We start from the raw sequence: 18,361 nt of genomic DNA, 5'->3' as shown, positions 1-18,361 counted from the left end.
AACCGGGTACGTCCCCCAAGAAAAAAATATATCCCCATAATTAGGGTAAAAATACCTACCTCTGAAAAAAATTTCAGAAAAATCTGATCGTTTTTACTAAACTAGAGTTAAGCCCAAGGCTTTAGTGTCAGAATCGAGAAATTTACAAACATCAAAAAAATTCAATTCGTGTATATCTAAGTGACCAGAGTCGATTGTCTCCTCTATATATATTTTGCATACCCTCCCTGGCAAACTTGCAACCTCCTATTTGTTTTTCAATTTACCAACAGCTAATGCCATATATATATTTTTTTATTTTAGATCTCCACATTTGGCAAAATGTTACCCAGACAAATACCACCACCAATTTCGCAGGAGAATCCATTATGGGTCTCTTGGCATGATACACAAATTATGGCCTCATTGGATCCAACAAATGTTATGGATTATTTTTGTCGTAAATCAAATCCATTCTATGATCATCTTAGCAATAATGAAACTATTCGTATGCAGCGTTTAAGTTTGGATAATTTAAAGTAAGTCTTTTTGTTTTAATTGAAAACACATTTCTAATTTTAATTGTATGTTTCTTTTCTAGCAATATGGTCGGTGTGGAATACATATTGCTGCACGTTCATGAACCCATTTTATATGTTATACGCAAGCAACACAGACACAATCCACATGAGGCAACACCAATGGCTGATTATTATATTATTGGCGGTACGGTATATAAGGCACCGGATTTGGGAAATGTTATAAGTTCACGTATTGTAAGTTAAAAGAAAATTTGATTTTATATAATAATTTTATATTTAAATATACGTTGTTTTATTTTTTGTAGTTATCAACTGTTACAAACCTACAATCTGCATTTGAGGAAGCCAGTAGTTATTCACGTTATCATCCAAATAAGGGTTACACGTGGGACTTTAGTTCAAATAAGCAACGTAAGTTAAAAAAAAAAACGATATTTCCATAACACATTTCACCAATTTATATTTCCCAATGTTTGTTCCTGGACAAGAGCAAAACATTTAATCGAACTTTTACAAATCTTAATGTGCCCATATTTATTTGTATCGAAATCCGATTGTATATAGTCCATATACTATTATATAATCCATATACTATTAGTTATTCAGCAGTTTTGACTTGAATTGCATTTTTACAACACTTGTAAAAATTTCAGTGCAGGAAAGTCAAAAGTGCAGATATCTAAAATTACTTACCTGCCTCAAGCTGCACGTATATGAAATCACTACATAAATAGGTGACAATGTTACACCACACTGTGGTACATGCTATTATGTCTTTGTGCATATGATTGTAACAGACAAAAGGAAACGAGATAGACCCATGGTTCCTTTTGAAAATATGCATAAAATCACTTTCTGAGTCGATCTATGCATGTACGTCTGTTGATGTTTAATTGTAAACAAAGTACAGATCGCATTTGTCATCCGATTTGGATGAAATTTGGATGAACCCTATTGAAATTGGGAAAAATCGGTTCAGATTTAGATATAGCTCCCATATATAATTTGGTCCGATTTAAGGTAAATGTTGCACCAAAGTCCCTATATATCTTTCGATTTACACGAAATGTGGCACAGCGTACTGAATTAAGTCTGGAATTATGTGTGCAAAGTTTCGTGAAAATCGGTTCAGATGTAGATGTAGCTCCCATATATATTTTCGTCCCATTTAATGTAAATGGTGCGCCAAAGTCCCTAAATATCTTTCGTTCAATTTCATGTCAATGTTCGTTCGAAAAGGCGACGTCTGTTAGGAGACTATGTAGAATATACCCAATGTGATGATGGGTATCATATAGTCGGCCCAGTCCGACATTACTACTTTCCTTACTGGTATTTATTTTGATATTATCTGTGCAGCTAAATACAAAAATTTTAAGTTAGTAGAGGGAAAAAGTACAAATGTCCGAAGCCGTTATATTTAATGTGCAGGTATGAATGAAATATTTGAGAGGGAATCTGAGAAAAAGTGCTAACGAGATACATTTTGTGCAGCTAAATCCAAAATGCAATTACGAACAAGCCAGCTATATCAAAACTACTGTAATATGTTTATATCACAGTAGGGCCCATCCGAACGGTATCGGACGGTAAAATTGAATACATTGCCTTCATATAAAAGACTCTTCCCAATGTAGTCCTAAACGTATTTTCCAATCGTTGTGTTTCGGGTTCTACCTTTGACCATTTTTACATAGCCCTCATATACAGATCCCGAATTATTTCAAGTATATTAAAGTTTCTAGAGCTATGTTACAATTGAAAAATCTGTAATTTGGCCAAAAGATAAAAGGCCTCCTCGCAAGAAAATTTCAATATAGGTTCATTAATTGACAAGCCACACAAAGCGGTTCCGTCTCGTAGTTCCCCCGAGCTTTGAGCTATGAGAGTAAAAATATTTGAAGATGTGGAAGTAAATAAAAACCAATTCACACGGCTGAAGAGTCGATAAAAATAAATAGCCAGTCACTTGTTGCATTTTGAAAAGGTTTCATTGTCTGCAGTCAATTCGGCTGTTGTTCATAGGGTGAATTTTTGTTTTCGTCGGTAACAACCTCTTTCCAGCGTCCACCAACGTTAGTGCTTATTTTACAATGACATAGCTTTACGTGGAAAAACTTGTCGTCAATTGGATTTTCACCCAATTTTCTTAATTTAAGTACTAATGGTCCGCCCGGTGTCAAATGAATACATCCGGTTTTTCAAGGGGATTTAATTCTAGTTGCGCGTACTATGTGTGTCTGCTAACCTATCAGCTAGTCTGATATTCATTACCTCCATTAATGTCACAATTTATTTTATTTCCAGTTGCCGATAAAAACAAGACCACGGCTAAAAAAGAAACCACTGCCAAAGATGACAATGGAACCGTTTTTCAAATGCAACGAGTTGACATGTTATTAGCGGAATTATTGCGTAAATTCCCACCACCTATTCCTCCAATAATACATCAACAACAACAGCAGTTACAAGATGGAAATATTAATAATCCGGAAGGGAATAGTGGTAATAATCCCTCAGAGGCAAGTCCATCAGGTGGTAATCAACAAGCCTTAGATATTAAACAAGAAAATGTCGATATGAAACCACCACCAGAGAAAAAACCAAAAACATAAGACTATGTGAAAAAAAAACAATTTTGTAATTTATATTTAAATATTAGAAAAAAATATTTTATTTAAGCGTATGAAATGTTGATTAAACATAAAATTAAAAAAAATAATGAAAATCCGTTTGATATAAGGAAATAATGTGTCCCTTTTTTCCCTCTTTGTATCATTTACTGCTTGCAGTAATGATTTTAATTGATAATTATTAAGTGGGTGTGCTGCTGAACGCCTAGGTGGCCTCCATCTAAATTAATAAAATTGTGTATAATAAAGTAATTAATATAGGTAATTTTTCCATTCCATTTGTATAGGGATTTTTTATGTCATTTGCATTTCATCTTCGGCTGAAAACTCGTCAGAGTTATGATTTTTCTGTCCATGTGTCGATAGACTGTGATTGGTGTAGTCCAGAATACTTTTAAATGTTAATTTACAAATATGACATGGTACGGTTTTGCTAGGCGTGCGATATACTCCCGAATGTGCTGAAGATTTGGTTTTAGGTTTTTGTATAGATCCACAAATACCCGTTGAGCTGGTGGTGCTATTTAAAGAGGACTGTGATCCAGTAGTGTTTGAGGCTGCCGTTTCTGTGGATGGTTTACCTCTTGTATCTATAGATAAAAATAATTAAATTATTATAATTCAAATTATATTACCAATAAATATTTGTGGGACAATCACGAATGTATACATACAATATCTACCTTTTTCACCGGAAGGTTCAACCGGTTTTTTCACAGTATGTGAAACTTTTTGTGCTGTAGTAGTAGTCGTTGGGGCACTCATTTTAGTTGCCACCCGAGGTGTTGCTTGCACCGAATTTCCACTGTTGTGACCATTACTATTGCCGCGATGAAAAACATTTGGCAAACGTGCCTTTTCAACATGATCTAATTCCGTGAATTGTAATTTCTTTTTTTCACCTGGTGGAATTTTGGAGCAATGCAACATTAGATGTTGATGCAAGGCCCGAACCAATGCAAATTGTTTATCACAATATTTACATTTATTTGAATGCGAATCGAGTATGGAATGTGGTTGTTTGGTGGAGGATGGCTGCGGCGGCGGGGGTTTAACGGTTGCCGTTGTTGTAATAGGCTTTTTAGGGGCCGGTGCACTATCACCCTCATGTGAACGTCTATGGGCATCTAACAATGATTTAATGCGAAATTGTTCCTTGCAGGAGGGACAAGATAAAACTGTGTTCTCCTGAATTTTCAACATGCCTGTGTTATTCGTTGTTGGTTGTGTTGTTGTAACCTTGCTTGCCGCTGTCTCTGCTGATTTCTTTTGTGTTGGAATTTCTTTAACTGTACCCAGAAATCCTGTTCTCCCAGCTTTCATATTGTTTGTTATTCCAATTTTACTACTCGGTAACATACTTCTGCGAACACCTGACTCAACTTTAGCTTCTGATTTTCGTGTGGCCATCATACTTCTTCTTTGATGCTGCTGCTGCAAATGTGTTGTAGTTGAACCCAGTGTACTTTTTCTTGCCATTTTACGTGCAGGACTATTTAAGGTAGTCTTCACCACAACCGACATGCGTTGTGTGAAACTAAATGGTCTCTTTTCACCCAAGGCAGAGGGCAGCAGGGATGATCTACCTTTTCCCGCTCCAGTGGGTATGGCAGAACGTCGTTTTTCCAATTGTTTGCTGATTGGTTTTGTGGATCCGGATTTAACAGATTGTTCTGGTTTGTCTGATTTCTTGCTGTCGGGTTTTATAATTTCCTCCACTTCAGACTTAGCAGTTTGCTCTGATTTGTTAGATTTTGTTATCTCTTCTTTTGTGGACGTGTTTGATATTTTTAACATTTTACTCATAAGCATTGGTATCTCCACATCAATATCCATTGGCATAGTTTGTTTCCTAGTTGCTGTTGGTAAAATTGATTGCCTTTTAGGGCCTTTTGAATTTAGAATTCGTGAAGGTTTATTTGTATTCAAATTTGGTTCACAAACCGAGCGACGGCCAAGCGATTTAAATACGGGAATTTTTTGTTTTTCATTGGGTTTCTGGATGAAATTTGTTTGTTCTTTTTCTTTGCTAGGAATTATAGACTCCAGCTTGTCGGATGTTTCTATAATTATTTCAGAATGTAAATGAAAGATGTAAATAATTAAAATAAAATATTAATTCTTACCTTGCCTCATTTCAATTTCTTCGTTTTGAATTGCATCTTCTAACACCATTACCGGTTCCATGCAGGAAACAGTTTTTTCTTCATTTTCAGGAATATCAACACAAGGTGGCTCCTCATTTTGTTTTTCTGTTGCATCTGTGTTTTCCAATTTAATATCTATTTTTTCTTTTGTTTCGGTAGGAGTTGGAGTTGTACTGATGTCGGATGCCTCAGTTTGTATTTCCGGTGTTTGAGGTACTTCTTCAATAACGAAGAGGATCTCATTTACTATTTCACTGGATATATTATTTTTACTTTCCAACTCATCATCAATTTCGTGGCATTTTGTCACGGATTCTTCAACAATTTTTCCATTCGAATCTGTTGAAACAAAAATTGAAATTATTGGGAAAGATAAAATGCTAAAAATTGGGGCTATTTTTAGACAGGATCCTATCTATACTTATAAAAGAGTAAAGTGATTGACTGTCTGACTTAACGATTCATCAACACTTAGACGAAAGGTTTGAGGCTAGAATCTGGAAATTTCGGTGAGGGTCACCCTAAAACTTAAAATTTGGAATGCGAATTAAGGTTAAGAAGAAGAGTCGATGTAAGGAGGTGCTTTGAAAGCGTACACTATTTAGTACAATATTAATTTGGAGGCAGAAATGGAGCTGGAATCCTGAAATTTGAAATTAACATTACTGTCGGAATGTAGGATTGGAATATGTACGTAATTTTGCAAAATTTTTACTTATATGTAAGAATAGTACTTAATCGTACTATAATTGGTGCAATATCATGATATTCGGTGTAAAATTTAGACGATCAGATCGTATCGTATTAACCTGTTTGTTTACAAATTAAAATGGCCCCCAACATACATAGGTAGATTGATTAAGCAATAACATAGTTATGTTACAAAATGTAGCTGTTTAGAGTATATAAACAAATAACTTACCAATTTGACAATCAATTACTGATACGGCCTTTTCATCTTCATTGTTAGTCATGTTTTCAATACCGGTATTTGGTTCGCCGCCAACCAAATGATTCTTAATTTCCACCACTTGAATTTCCTGGCTTTCATGTACAGATTCTTTCACAACATTTTGCGAACATTTTTCTTCTACCATAGAAATTTGCTCCATGGTCATAACTCCTGCCGTCGACAAACATTTTCTCTCAATAATGGATGTGGCTATTTCTACAGAAGATGAAACTGACAAGGTAGATCCATCCGATATATTTTCTTTATTCTCTTCGCAACGTTGTTGTTGATGATGATGTTGACGTTGAGTTGTAGTCGCTGATGATGGTGGCGGCGGTGGAAAAAATGCCGGCATTCCATCATCAACCCCTAAAAATGCAACACCCAAATCATCATATCTATTGACATCCGAGCCACGGGTAACATCGACAGTTTTCAATAACTGTTCCTTGGATGGTGTCGAACACAACGCCTTATATTCGCGCATAATATTTTTGGGCAAAACTCTCAAAGGAGAATTTGTTGTCATCGCAACGTCTATTTTCTTTACCGTCTTGAGGGGACTGGCTTCCACCGAGGAATTCTGATTTTCCAAAGTGCTGTTACCATGTTTTTGTTCTTCCGTCTTGTCACAAACATCTTCAATTTTGGAAATATTCGATATACTCGATATATCACCTTCCAGTGTCCGATAATATGTCTGTCCGGCAATTGTGCTCTCCGCATCAAAAGATAAATAGACAGATGTTGCTGTTGTACAGCTGGCATCCATCAAACTTGATCGACGCGATGTATTATCCATGCTCTCTTTGCAATAGGTCTAATGAAACTAATGTTTTTATTTAATTGGAAATTTCTCCAAATTCGTCCTTCAATAGTTTATATTGTCAAACTACAAACACTGTACTTTTTGTTTTTGAATTACTACTGATGATCTTCACATCAGCACAAGCCACCAAGTCGAAAATGCTGCAACACACAACAAACACACCAAATATGTAAGGAGGTCACAAATTTCTTTTATTGCTTGAAAATTTCTATTAAACTAAATTCTAATTGATAGTATTGCATAAATTTTATTTGGAAAAAGTTTAATGCATAATTTACATAATAGAAATTTGTAAAATTATGTCAAGGAAAATGCTTCTGATTTTAACTTGTCTTGGAAAAATTTACGTTTACTTTTGAAACTTCAAAATAGTTGTTTGGCGGTGGTTAGGGATAAGTAAATCTACTTTCGACTAATCGATTAATCGGCATTTTGTATTGATAAGACTAAAGGGCCCCATACACTATGCGGTGAACAACGTTTGGCCTGTTCCTGTACTGCAAGAATCTACTAAGCATTCTTCAATCATTATTCCAAAAAATTGTTCTTATTTCTTAAAAAAATATAATTGATTGAACGATTGAAACTTTAAAATTGTTATCTGGCGACGGTAGCAGATGCAACAAATTCAATAGGTTTCGATAACACCAAAATCGAAATAGTGTATAAAGTAGCATGGCCACAGGGCAGATTCAAGAAGGTAGATTCTAGTTTACAAGCAACAGTACAGTTAATAGGATATTTTCAAGTTTTTCAATGGGCTAGTAAATCGATACCAAAGCTTGTTAAGGTTTGTAACTTTGCAGATATATATATTTGAAGGTTTAAAGGGGAAGAAAAACAATTTACAAAATTGGTTTGTTATTGTTGTTGTTTTATGGGATTAAAAAAAATCCTTATTTTTGATGGCCTTTATCGCGTATAAAGTTTGGGAAGCCCTCTTGCCGTCACTTGATGCTAGCACAGTAAATCGGCTATATCTTCTAGAGTTGTTGAGATTTTCACTTGCAATTTCATAGGATTGAATTAGTGTAGATTGGAATTAAATCAAAATACAAAATTAAATTTTTTGAAACCGAAAATGAGTTTACGTATCAAAATTGCTTCCATGCCAAATATTGGTAAAATTGACAGAAGTAATAAACCATTTACATGATATCGGAAGAAAAGTCGAAGGTGTGTAAACATTTGAAGAAGGAACAGATTTTGTTACAAATTGAGCATGATTTATTTTATAACCAACATGCATTCCGTAGAGGTCATCATCATTGCTACATGTTACTGATATTGTTAGATATAATGCTAATATACATATTCATCGGCCTGTACTTTGTTTATAAAAATATGTGAACACAGGCGGAATGGCATGCGTAAAGCGACTAGAAGTAACAATCGATTTTTTTAAAAAGGTTTTTTCTAAATATCTCGGATCTGAATCCACTCGTCGGGATCGAATTATTTTAATGCTTCTTTTTTATCTTTTATTTGCACCATATTAATCATGGCCCAAACAAGAATAACAATTTATATGATATGTAATAGAGGTAAAAGAACGAAAAAATGAGCCGTTAATTCAGCATTAATTTTGCCTCTTTTGCGTACTTCAATAATCTGCTACTTTTCTAATTATAACAAAATTTCCTTTATGATATCGATAATATATTAAACAACTGTAGTATATGAACAATTGGTCTGTTCCCGTACTGCAAGAATCTACTAGATTTTACTATTTTCTTCGATATCATAAAGGAAAATTTGTTATCGTAGAAATAGTAGTAGATTCTTGCAGTACGGGAACAGACCAAATATGTCATATCCAACAGCTACATTCTTCGGAGACTTCTCTATTGGGAAGAGGTGGTGGTTCAGGCATGATATCAGTTTTGCTGTTTGTCACCACTCACGCACAAATATCAATGCGTAAGCGGAGTCTTTACAACGGGCTCCACACCATGGTTCAATTATACAAGGTACCTTGGGGCTATAATGTCAGAAATATCAGAAAAACAAATGCAACAAGTATTTCTGTTCATTTGAAATATTTTTAACAATTTACTAAAAATGCGGAAAATTAATGGTTTTCTTTTCTAAATCGAGTTGGGAATATGATTTAAATATTGATTCATCCACAAATTATTGGTATGTTCCCGTACTACAAGAATCTACTAGATTTTACTATTTTCTTCGATATCATAAAGGAAAATTCGTTATCGTAGTAAAAAGTAGTAGATTCTTGCAGTACGGGAACAGACCATATACATTTTTTCTTACCAATGCTGTAAAATCATATTTAAACAAATGGATTTTAGAATATTTTTTATATGATCCACACAATGGTCGCTTTACGCATTTTGGCGAACAAAAAGTTAAAATATATGTATATTTAATTTCGAAGTGCAAGGCACATCAAACTGTCGTTAAAAATTTATAGTTTGTACACCGCTTAAAAACTACAGAATCCAATTCGATTAATCGATTTGTTGATAATCGACCTTGATATCCCTATGATTGTCATTGCAATTTTTTTATTTACCGGTAGTGTTTGTCAAATTTCGGTTGCATTGTGGATTTCCATTTTTGCACAAATATATAAGTACAAAAATCAGTTTTAGAAACTCTATAAAGGTATGTAGAAATATGTAATTTCAAAACATTGGAATATTATTAAATACCTGTGATGAACTCAGGCAAGATAATTCCAAATTTGTTGCGTTTCGTGGCAGTGTCCAAGACTATTGTTGTTGACATAACCTTTTTTGCGTAAATTACGATTTTTTTCATTATTTTTCTTTGTTGATGAACGAAAAAGACAAGTCATCCAAACATATATGATTTTTGGGCGTTCCTTGAACTCTTTTAAATCTCTATTGGAATATTAAAAGAATTTATATATGATGAAGTATTTTATTTTTTTCGGAAATTAAAACTTACCTGTACCCATCAGTACATTCATTCCCCTTCATGTAACATTCTGGAAAGTATTTCGGAAGTATTGAAAGTGATTCTTTGTTCTTTACAATAAATATCATTATTTATAATCTCATTGTCATTACAGTTAAAGGCCTTTTGTGGTGGAGATCAACAATGAAGCTCAATATGAATCTTATTTTTATTATATATATTTCTTTACAATTCGATATGATTTGAAGATTGAAAACGTTGCGACCTTAGTCATCTTTCTATCCACGACCCAATTAGCATTTTATTTACCAAGCTGCATACACGAATGCGGTTAAAAGTAATTAACATATTGGGGAAATGTGCACACACAGAATAGTCATGTATATGTATTCAAAAGTAGTATCTAGATAAGAATTTAAAAATCTGCAATGTCATCAAAATCATCGCTGTTAACAACTAACAAAGAATAATATGGAAATTCAAAAGACTTATTAAATATTCACCACCCACTAACTGGTTTCAACACCACCTCCATATCCATAAAGAATGCTTAACTCATGACTTTATTTTTCTTAAATTAAGAAATTTTGGCCCACAATCTCTATCAAAATTTAACAACTATATCTTTCCTTCTTTCAGTTACATTCGATCTTAGGCAAACTATTATATTCTAAAAAAACTTCATTTATAGTACAAAGTAAGTACATGACGGCAATTGATAGTGATTTCATTCAATTAATACTAGCAATTTTTTGCAGATCTTATTTATTAGTCCACCATCAAAGCTCTTCATTATAATTTATTATTATATAGTTCATATAAAATAATCTTCACAAAATGCTAAAGCTAAACACACAAAATTTCACAAAATCTCTTCGCATATTACAAAAATGTACAAATTTGCATATCCATACCAAACATATGGCCTATATTAGGACCAAGACAACAACAACGAAACAGCAACAGATTTGGACAACACATAATAAATTGAAATTATATTCAAATAATTTAAGGTATTTAATTTCATAAACTTAATATGAATTTGCTAATTTTTTTATTTTTAATTTAAAAAATTTTATTGTATTCTATTTGGTTATTTTTAGCTTATTGCAAACTAGAAGTATGACCTCATCAAATGCTTCCCATTTTGTATTGCCAAATACCCAGCCAATTGCTGATTTGGAATGCAAAAGTGCTTTTGAAAATTTAACCGATAAGGAGAAATTGTATGCCCATTATTTTAGCAAGGCCTCATGGGATGGTGGTCTTGTTGCTCTTATCCAATCTAGTCCAGAAGGTCCTTTAATATTTTCATTGCTGCATCGCATCTTTGTCGCTGAACCATTGGAAGATTTGAAAAAGAAGGCATTGGAAAATGGCATCACTGAGGATGAATTTACGGTGAGTTGTAGAAATCATGGAAATACCTTGGTATTTCTTTTAGTTTTTCAATAAAGAGAAGATGCACAACTACTCCATTTCTCTTCATCCATCGACATCTATATTCATTTTCTAAAAAATGAGAAATAATTTCGAAAAATATAATATTTAAACTGAATCCTACTAATTTAAATTCATTTTCCCCCCTTCTAGGCCTTCTTGGTATATTCTTGTGGTGTTTTTGCCAACGCCGGCAACTACAAGGGCATGGGTGATAGTAAAATTATTCCCAATCTAAGCGAACAAAAATTCGAAGCAATTGTAAAACTTTCTGCTGCCTATGCCAATGATACAAAAGTTCCAAAAGTATTCAACAAAGTCATTTCGTTGATTTATGCTTTGCAACCACGTAATGAAATTTTGGGTTTCGCACCCAATGGCATTACCACCTATTGGTCTGATAATTGTACTAAAGAAGATTCAGATATTGTTAACGAATGGTTGACATCGAAACGTTTGGAGCCCTATATGTGTCGTACATTTAAGGTCGAGGAGGATGGTAAAACCATTTACGATGTAAAATTGGGTTCAGTTGCAACCAATGATAAAGATGGCATAACATTGCCATTGGAAGAATACAAGGGTAATTATTTCCGTGTAACAAGAGGTGACTATAACAAGTTGTTGGCACGTGTAAATGCCAATTTGGAGGAGGCCAAGAAATATGCTGCCAATGAGAATCAAGTGAATATGATTGAACATTATATTAAATCCTTCCAAGAAGGGTCGTTGGCTGATCATAAAGATGGTTCTAGATATTGGATTAAGGACAAGGGACCCGTAATTGAAACCTATATTGGTTTCATTGAAACCTATCGTGATCCTGCTGGTGGTCGTGCTGAATTTGAAGGTTTCGTCGCAATGGTTAACAAGGAAAGTTCGGCCAAGTTTGCCGAATTGGTGGCAAAGGCTGAAAAATTGTTAGAATATTTGCCCTGGACAAAGGAATATGAAAAGGATTCATATTTGAAACCAGATTTTACATCTTTAGATGTGTTGACTTTTGCTGGCAGCGGGGTACCGGCTGGTATTAACATTCCCAATTGTGAGTTGATTATAATACTATTGTAATATATATTTTTAATAACGGATGACTTTGTCTTCCAGATGACGAAATCCGCCAAGATGAAGGCTTCAAAAATGTCTCCCTCGGCAATGTTTTGGCCAACATCAACAAAAAAGACCCCATACCTTTCCTCACCGAAGCCGATCAAGAGCTAATGAAGGAATATAAGGTGAAATCGTTTGAGGTACAAGTCGGACTCCATGAACTTTTGGGTCATGGTAGTGGAAAACTTTTCCGTATCGATGAAAATGGCAAATTTAATTTCGACAAGGATTCAACAAAGAATTTAATTACCGGCGAACCCATTACTACTTGGTATTTGCCTGGTGAAACTTATGATACCAAATTCGGTATGATTGGCTCCTCTTACGAAGAATGTCGTGCGGAAGCTGTTGGCCTTTATCTCTCACTGAAACCTGATATTTTGGAAATTTTCGGTTTCAAAGATCCCGTCGAGCAAGAGAAAATAATTTACATCAATTGGCTCTCATTGATTTGGAATGGTATGGGTGTGGCCTTGGAAATGTATAATCCCAAATCGAAACAATGGATGCAGGCTCATTCACGTGCTCGTTTTGTTATTATGAAAGTATTATTGGAGGCCGGTGATGGTTTGGTTAAAGTTGAAGAAACCGAAGAGGGTAAAAACTTGCTTTTGACTGTGGATCGTACCAAAATTGCTACGGTCGGCAAGAAAGCCATTGAGGAATTCCTGAAGAAATTACAAGTCTATAAGAGTACGGCCGATATTGAAAGTGCCACCAAAATGTATGAACATTATTCCGAAGTTACCGAAGGTGGTTCTCATCCATGGGCTAAATGGCGTGACATCTGCTTGGCCCACAAAAAGCCGCGAGTTATTTTGGTACAAGCCAACACCAAGGAGGAAAATAATGCTGTGCAATTGAAAACCTATGATGCCACCCACGAAGGCTATATTAAGTCATGGGTGGAACGTTATCCCACTACGGATGTTGATGACATTCTGGAGGAAATTGTTGAAAATGACAAAAAATACTTCCCATGTGCCTTTGGCAACTGAAATAAAATAGGAGTTGTTTAAAACAACCGTTTTTAAAAGTACAGTAAATACACATACGTTAATACCGTCAATAGCATTTTTTTGGAAATTTTAAGACTTTTATAATGTTTGTTAATTTGTTTAAAAAACAATAATAATAAATGTAAATGTTTATTCAAAACTGAGTCTTGTTTTATTTATTTCCTTTAAAAATATCATTAAAAAATCGTCGATATTAAAATATCTTTGAACTTTCACATGATGCCAATTTTCTGTTACATAACATTAGTTCATATATGCATTGCCAATATGGAATAAAACTTCAGAATTCGGCCTAACCATTTCTGCCAAATTTATGAAAATTGGTTAAGTTTTCGCTGAGTTATTAGCATTTGAATTCAACGTTGCTCCGAAATAGCCTTACTATTCTGTGCTGGGCGCCTATTACCTGAAAATGAAAAATCACGTAAAAATCGCACTTCTAAAAATGGAAATATATTTTTTTTGTAAGTATGTTTCTTGTGAGTATGTATGTAAAGTTATTTGTCCTATATATATATATATATATATCGGTTTAAATACAAACAGCGTTTGACCTAAAAGTATGCTATACTTTTCGTTACAAACCAGCAGCCATTGTGAAAGAAAAATTGCCGTTTTTTAAAAATGCATTTTTGTGTGGTTTTTCATTTTTGGGTAATAGGCGCCCAGCACCGAACAGTAAGGCTATTTTGGAACATCATTGAATTCAAATACAAATAACTCAGCAACTACTTAACCGATTTTAATAAATTTTGCACAAATGGTTAGAGGGAATTGTAAAGTTTTATTACATATTGAAAATACAAATATAAAATTATGTTATGTAAGAGAAAATTAGCATTATCTGAAAGTTGAAAGATATTTAAAATATCGACTATTTTTTTGTAAAATGTAAAAAATGCAGTGTAGTCGACATGGGCAGACTGTGCTATACCCCACAAACATAATAGATCACATGAAAAGTGGACGGCTTTAGACATAACAGATGAAGGAAGTGGACTGATAAGTCCCATCTTCCAACATTATTCGCAATCTAAGCGAAGACAAATTCAAAGCAATGAAGCTTACATCATTGATACAAAATTTCCAAAAGTATACAACAAAGCCATTTTGCCGATTTATGCTTTACTACCACGCAATGAAATTTCGGGTTTTGCACCCAATGCCATTGGGTATTGGTCTGGTAATCGTACCAAAGAAGATTCGGATATTATTAACTAATGGTTGATATCGAAACGTTTGGGACCCTATATGTGTCGTACATTTAAGGTAGAGGAGGATGGTAAGACCATTTCAAAAAACAACAATAATAATAAATCTAATTTGTTTATGCAAGTTTGACTTTTTTTATTTTATTCAATTTTATTAACAATATTTTTAAAACGTTTAATCAATCAATATATAGTTCGTAGTACTAAGTCCATTTGTCGCTGCCGTTTTTGTTCTGTGGTCCACATTAAACTTTACGCACTTGACATCCAACATAATTAAAGAGATTGGCTTCTTCCTTGGGTGCTGGGGGATTGATAATGAATCGGGCAAATGTACCACCACTGCTATCTGCCAAACGTCCGGGATTTATGGCCAAACATCCATTGACAACCTGGAAAGAAACGATGAACGTTGCGTTAAAAATTGAATTTATTTTGAGCAAAAAGTAAAAATACTAGGCGACTAGAAATTTGAAATGTACTAAATTTGTAGCATGTGAATGGATTGAGCTAAAAACTTGAAATTTGGAATGCGAATTAAGGTTGAGAAGTATGGTCGATATAAGGAGTTGGCTTTAGAAGCGTGTACTCATGTATACGAAAAGTATTATATGGTACTATATTTGGAACAAATTTAATTTGGAGGTAAAAATCGAGTTGGAATCCTGAAAATTGAAATTAACATTACGGTAGAATGGAACTATTTTGGACGTTTGGGAAATTCCTACTAATGTGAACTAAATTTTGTACAATTTTAATTTTGGGTGAACCGATGTATGAAGTTTTGGGAATTTGACTAAATTGTAGATTTGGGTGAACCGGTGGTGGGCTTTGAATATTTTGGAAATTCGTATTAATGTGTACTAAATTTGGTACAATTGAAATTTTAGGTGAACCAATAGAGCTGGAAACCTTGAAATTTGGAAATAACGTTACCAGAGATGGCCTCTCAGAATCAGTGACCTAAATGACATACATTTCCGACGTATAATACATACGTCAGAAACGTCGGAAACCTACCCAAATCCATTAGGTTTTTGACAAAATAGCTATTTCCATTAATCAATTTGGAAATTACTCATGCTTTACTCAAATTAATATAAAATTTCAAAATTTTCTTCTCAAAAAAAAAAAAAAAAAATGTAGAAATTTTTATCAGTTCTAGTAAGGAATAGTCAGGTATATGTAAAAATAATATATATTCTTGAAAATAACTGTATATGCTGATAATATTGAAATAAATGGCGTTTACTATATTTATTACATTTTATACAGGTATGTGACGTTTTCGACGTTTACACCTTTTTGACAGTCAAAAACCTAAAAATTCGTCACACGGACCATCCCTGATATTCATATGTATGAGCACTATATTGTACGAGAATTGTTACAATTTGAATTTTGATGAACTGATAGAGCAGGGATCTTGAAATTTGGAGTTTGCGTCATTGGGGTGTAGAATTGGGCTATGGAGAAAATATTGGAAATTCGTACTAATGTGTAGTAAATTGTACCAAATTTGGATTTGGGTGAACCGATAGAGCTGGAATCTTGAAATTTGATTTTAGAATCACTGTTGGCGTGAAGGATTGGGCTTTGTTGAAAGTTTTGGAAATTCGTACTGATGTGTACCAAATTCGGTACAAATTAAATTTTGTGTGAACCAATACAGCTGGAATCCCGAAATTTTGAGTTAGGGTTACTGTTGGGATTGAGCTATGTATAAAGTTTGGGAGATTTGTACAAATGTGTACAAAATGGTACCAAATGTGGATTTAGGTAAACATATAGAGCAGGAATCTTGACATGTGAAGTTAGGATCACTGTTGGGGTTTTGGATTGGAGTATGTAGGAGGTTTTGGAAATGGCACTAAATTTGGTACATTTTGGATTAAAGCTAACCGATAGAGCTGGAGTCCTGAATTTTATACATATATGTATTAAATGGAACTAAATTTAAAACAAATTGGATTTAAGTGAACCGATAGAATCTTGAAATTTGGAATTAAGATTGGGGTATGTGGGAAGTGTTGTTGTTTATGATTATTAAATTAGGTAGTTTTGGAAATTTATTTTAATGTTTACTAACTGGTACTTAATTTGGATTTGGGTGAAGCTATATTTGAAATTTGGAAATTTTACAAGTGTACAAAGTGTAAAAAATGACACCAAATTTTATTTAGAGCTAGATTTATTTTGCGGTCATGTGAATAGAGTTGAAATATGGAGGTAGTTTTGGACAAACTTACTATAAGACAACGTAGGTACTAAATGGTTCTAAAGGTGCTAATAATGGTCGGTATTGGGTTTTAAATACTCCCCACATTCGCAAACGAATACATGCCCCTACGCTTGCGACATTTATTTATGTGATGACCTCACAATTTTTCGCTAACTGGTTTCCGACATTTTTTGGACAAATTTCACAAAAATACCAGGCGCCCAGAATAAAATAGAAAGTAGTCCGCCAAAATGTAGAACAAAATTTGCATCTGGCAACGCCGAAACTGTCTAAATAACATATGTATGCTAATATGTCCGGATAAATGATATATACTCCATATACATAAGCTGAGAATGTAAACTAGTTTCCATTTTTTGTAACTTACCCTTAGGAAACACTTTTGAGTACTGGGCAAGATTAAGATATTTGGAATTTTATCAATTCGTGCATATTTATTGGCCAAATCACTGTCCAAGCACATTTGATCTTCTTTGGGGTGATTCAAGGGGTAGAACGATTTCTGATGTAGCAAATAGTTGACGACACGTTTGACTTTATCACCAGCATTTCTGTAAAATAGAAAAAATATTTTAATATATATTTTTAAATAAAACAAACTTGTCCCTACTTACACCGCCAATTCCTCTGCCAAAATATGATCTACAATATCCGTAGAAGTCACACCAATAACCAGACCATTTAAATCCACCATCGAAGGATCGGGTAACATATGGACATTTGGAAAGGTCTTTTTCATTTGTATGGCCATTGTTGGGTAGACACAATCAGCATGTGCATCACGATGTGATGCAACCACCAGTATCGTTGTCTCCTGACCAATTGCCTCAACAATACCGGTTATCATTTTTTCAAAGAATGCCTCAAAGGTTTCGGCCAGGGTTACATTATCACTAATGACTTTATGATCGGCTTCCATAAATGGACCGCAAAGTATTAACACATTTGGACGATTCTCTTTCAAATACATAACCAAATCTTGTAATGGATCATATACCAAGTCATCATCATTGGTGAAGGGACCAGCGGCAATGACAAAACTTAAACGGTCAGCAATTTGTGGGGGTTTTGGTGGTTGTAGATTTTGTTCGGTTATTACTTCCTCAACCATAAAGACATCACCTTTGGGATTCATACCCGATACCATGATAACTTGACCAGGGAAAATACCCACCGATTTGGTTTTGGAGAAATTCAAACGTACCGTGTGACAACTGTCCTCGTTGGAACCGACTAATATGGTGGATGAGGGATCCAAGGGGCCATCATAATCACTGTGTACAATACCAATTGTTTTGATAACATCCTAAGATATGATAGAGGAATGTTTGTTATTTTTTGTATTCAAATTTTATG

General features: G+C 34.1%; 4 protein-coding genes across 4 annotated transcripts in view; 2 read left to right on the top strand and 2 right to left on the bottom strand.

Annotated features, from left to right (window-relative positions):
* Positions 1–18,361, bottom strand: part of LOC133324543 (small ribosomal subunit protein uS14) — a 133,849-nt gene that overhangs the window by 26,209 nt on the left and 89,279 nt on the right. The gene's annotated exons all lie outside the window — the stretch shown is intronic.
* Positions 322–3,151, top strand: LOC133324545 (mediator of RNA polymerase II transcription subunit 6). Its single transcript, XM_061533387.1, has 4 exons — positions 322–518; positions 581–755; positions 827–932; positions 2,829–3,151. The coding sequence occupies exons 1-4, from the start codon at positions 322–324 to the stop codon at positions 3,134–3,136; spliced, it is 786 nt and encodes a 261-aa protein (XP_061389371.1). The 3' UTR covers positions 3,137–3,151.
* LOC133324537 (dipeptidyl peptidase 3-like) lies at positions 11,106–13,539 on the top strand. The gene is made up of 3 exons (XM_061533377.1): positions 11,106–11,384; positions 11,577–12,468; positions 12,531–13,539. Exons 1-3 carry the CDS (start codon positions 11,106–11,108, stop codon positions 13,529–13,531), a joined length of 2,172 nt encoding a protein of 723 aa, XP_061389361.1. The 3' UTR covers positions 13,532–13,539.
* The window catches only part of LOC133324547 (DNA polymerase alpha subunit B-like), a gene marked incomplete at its 5' end in the record, with an annotated part of 32,212 nt that continues 28,853 nt past the window's right edge, over positions 15,003–18,361 (bottom strand). The window contains 3 exons of the mRNA XM_061533388.1: positions 15,003–15,155; positions 17,373–17,556; positions 17,620–18,311. Of these exons, the coding sequence (XP_061389372.1) occupies positions 15,009–15,155; positions 17,373–17,556; positions 17,620–18,311 (1,023 nt within the window). The remainder of the gene's footprint in view (positions 15,156–17,372; positions 17,557–17,619; positions 18,312–18,361) is intronic.

This window comes from Musca vetustissima, unplaced genomic scaffold (assembly GCF_032173495.1).
Source record: "Musca vetustissima isolate MV318-11 ecotype Yass unplaced genomic scaffold, APGP_CSIRO_Mvet_v1 utg4171, whole genome shotgun sequence".
Lineage (NCBI taxonomy): Eukaryota > Metazoa > Arthropoda > Insecta > Diptera > Muscidae > Musca > Musca vetustissima.
Note: the sequence above shows the minus strand (reverse complement) of the source record. Positions and strands in the feature narration are given on the sequence as shown.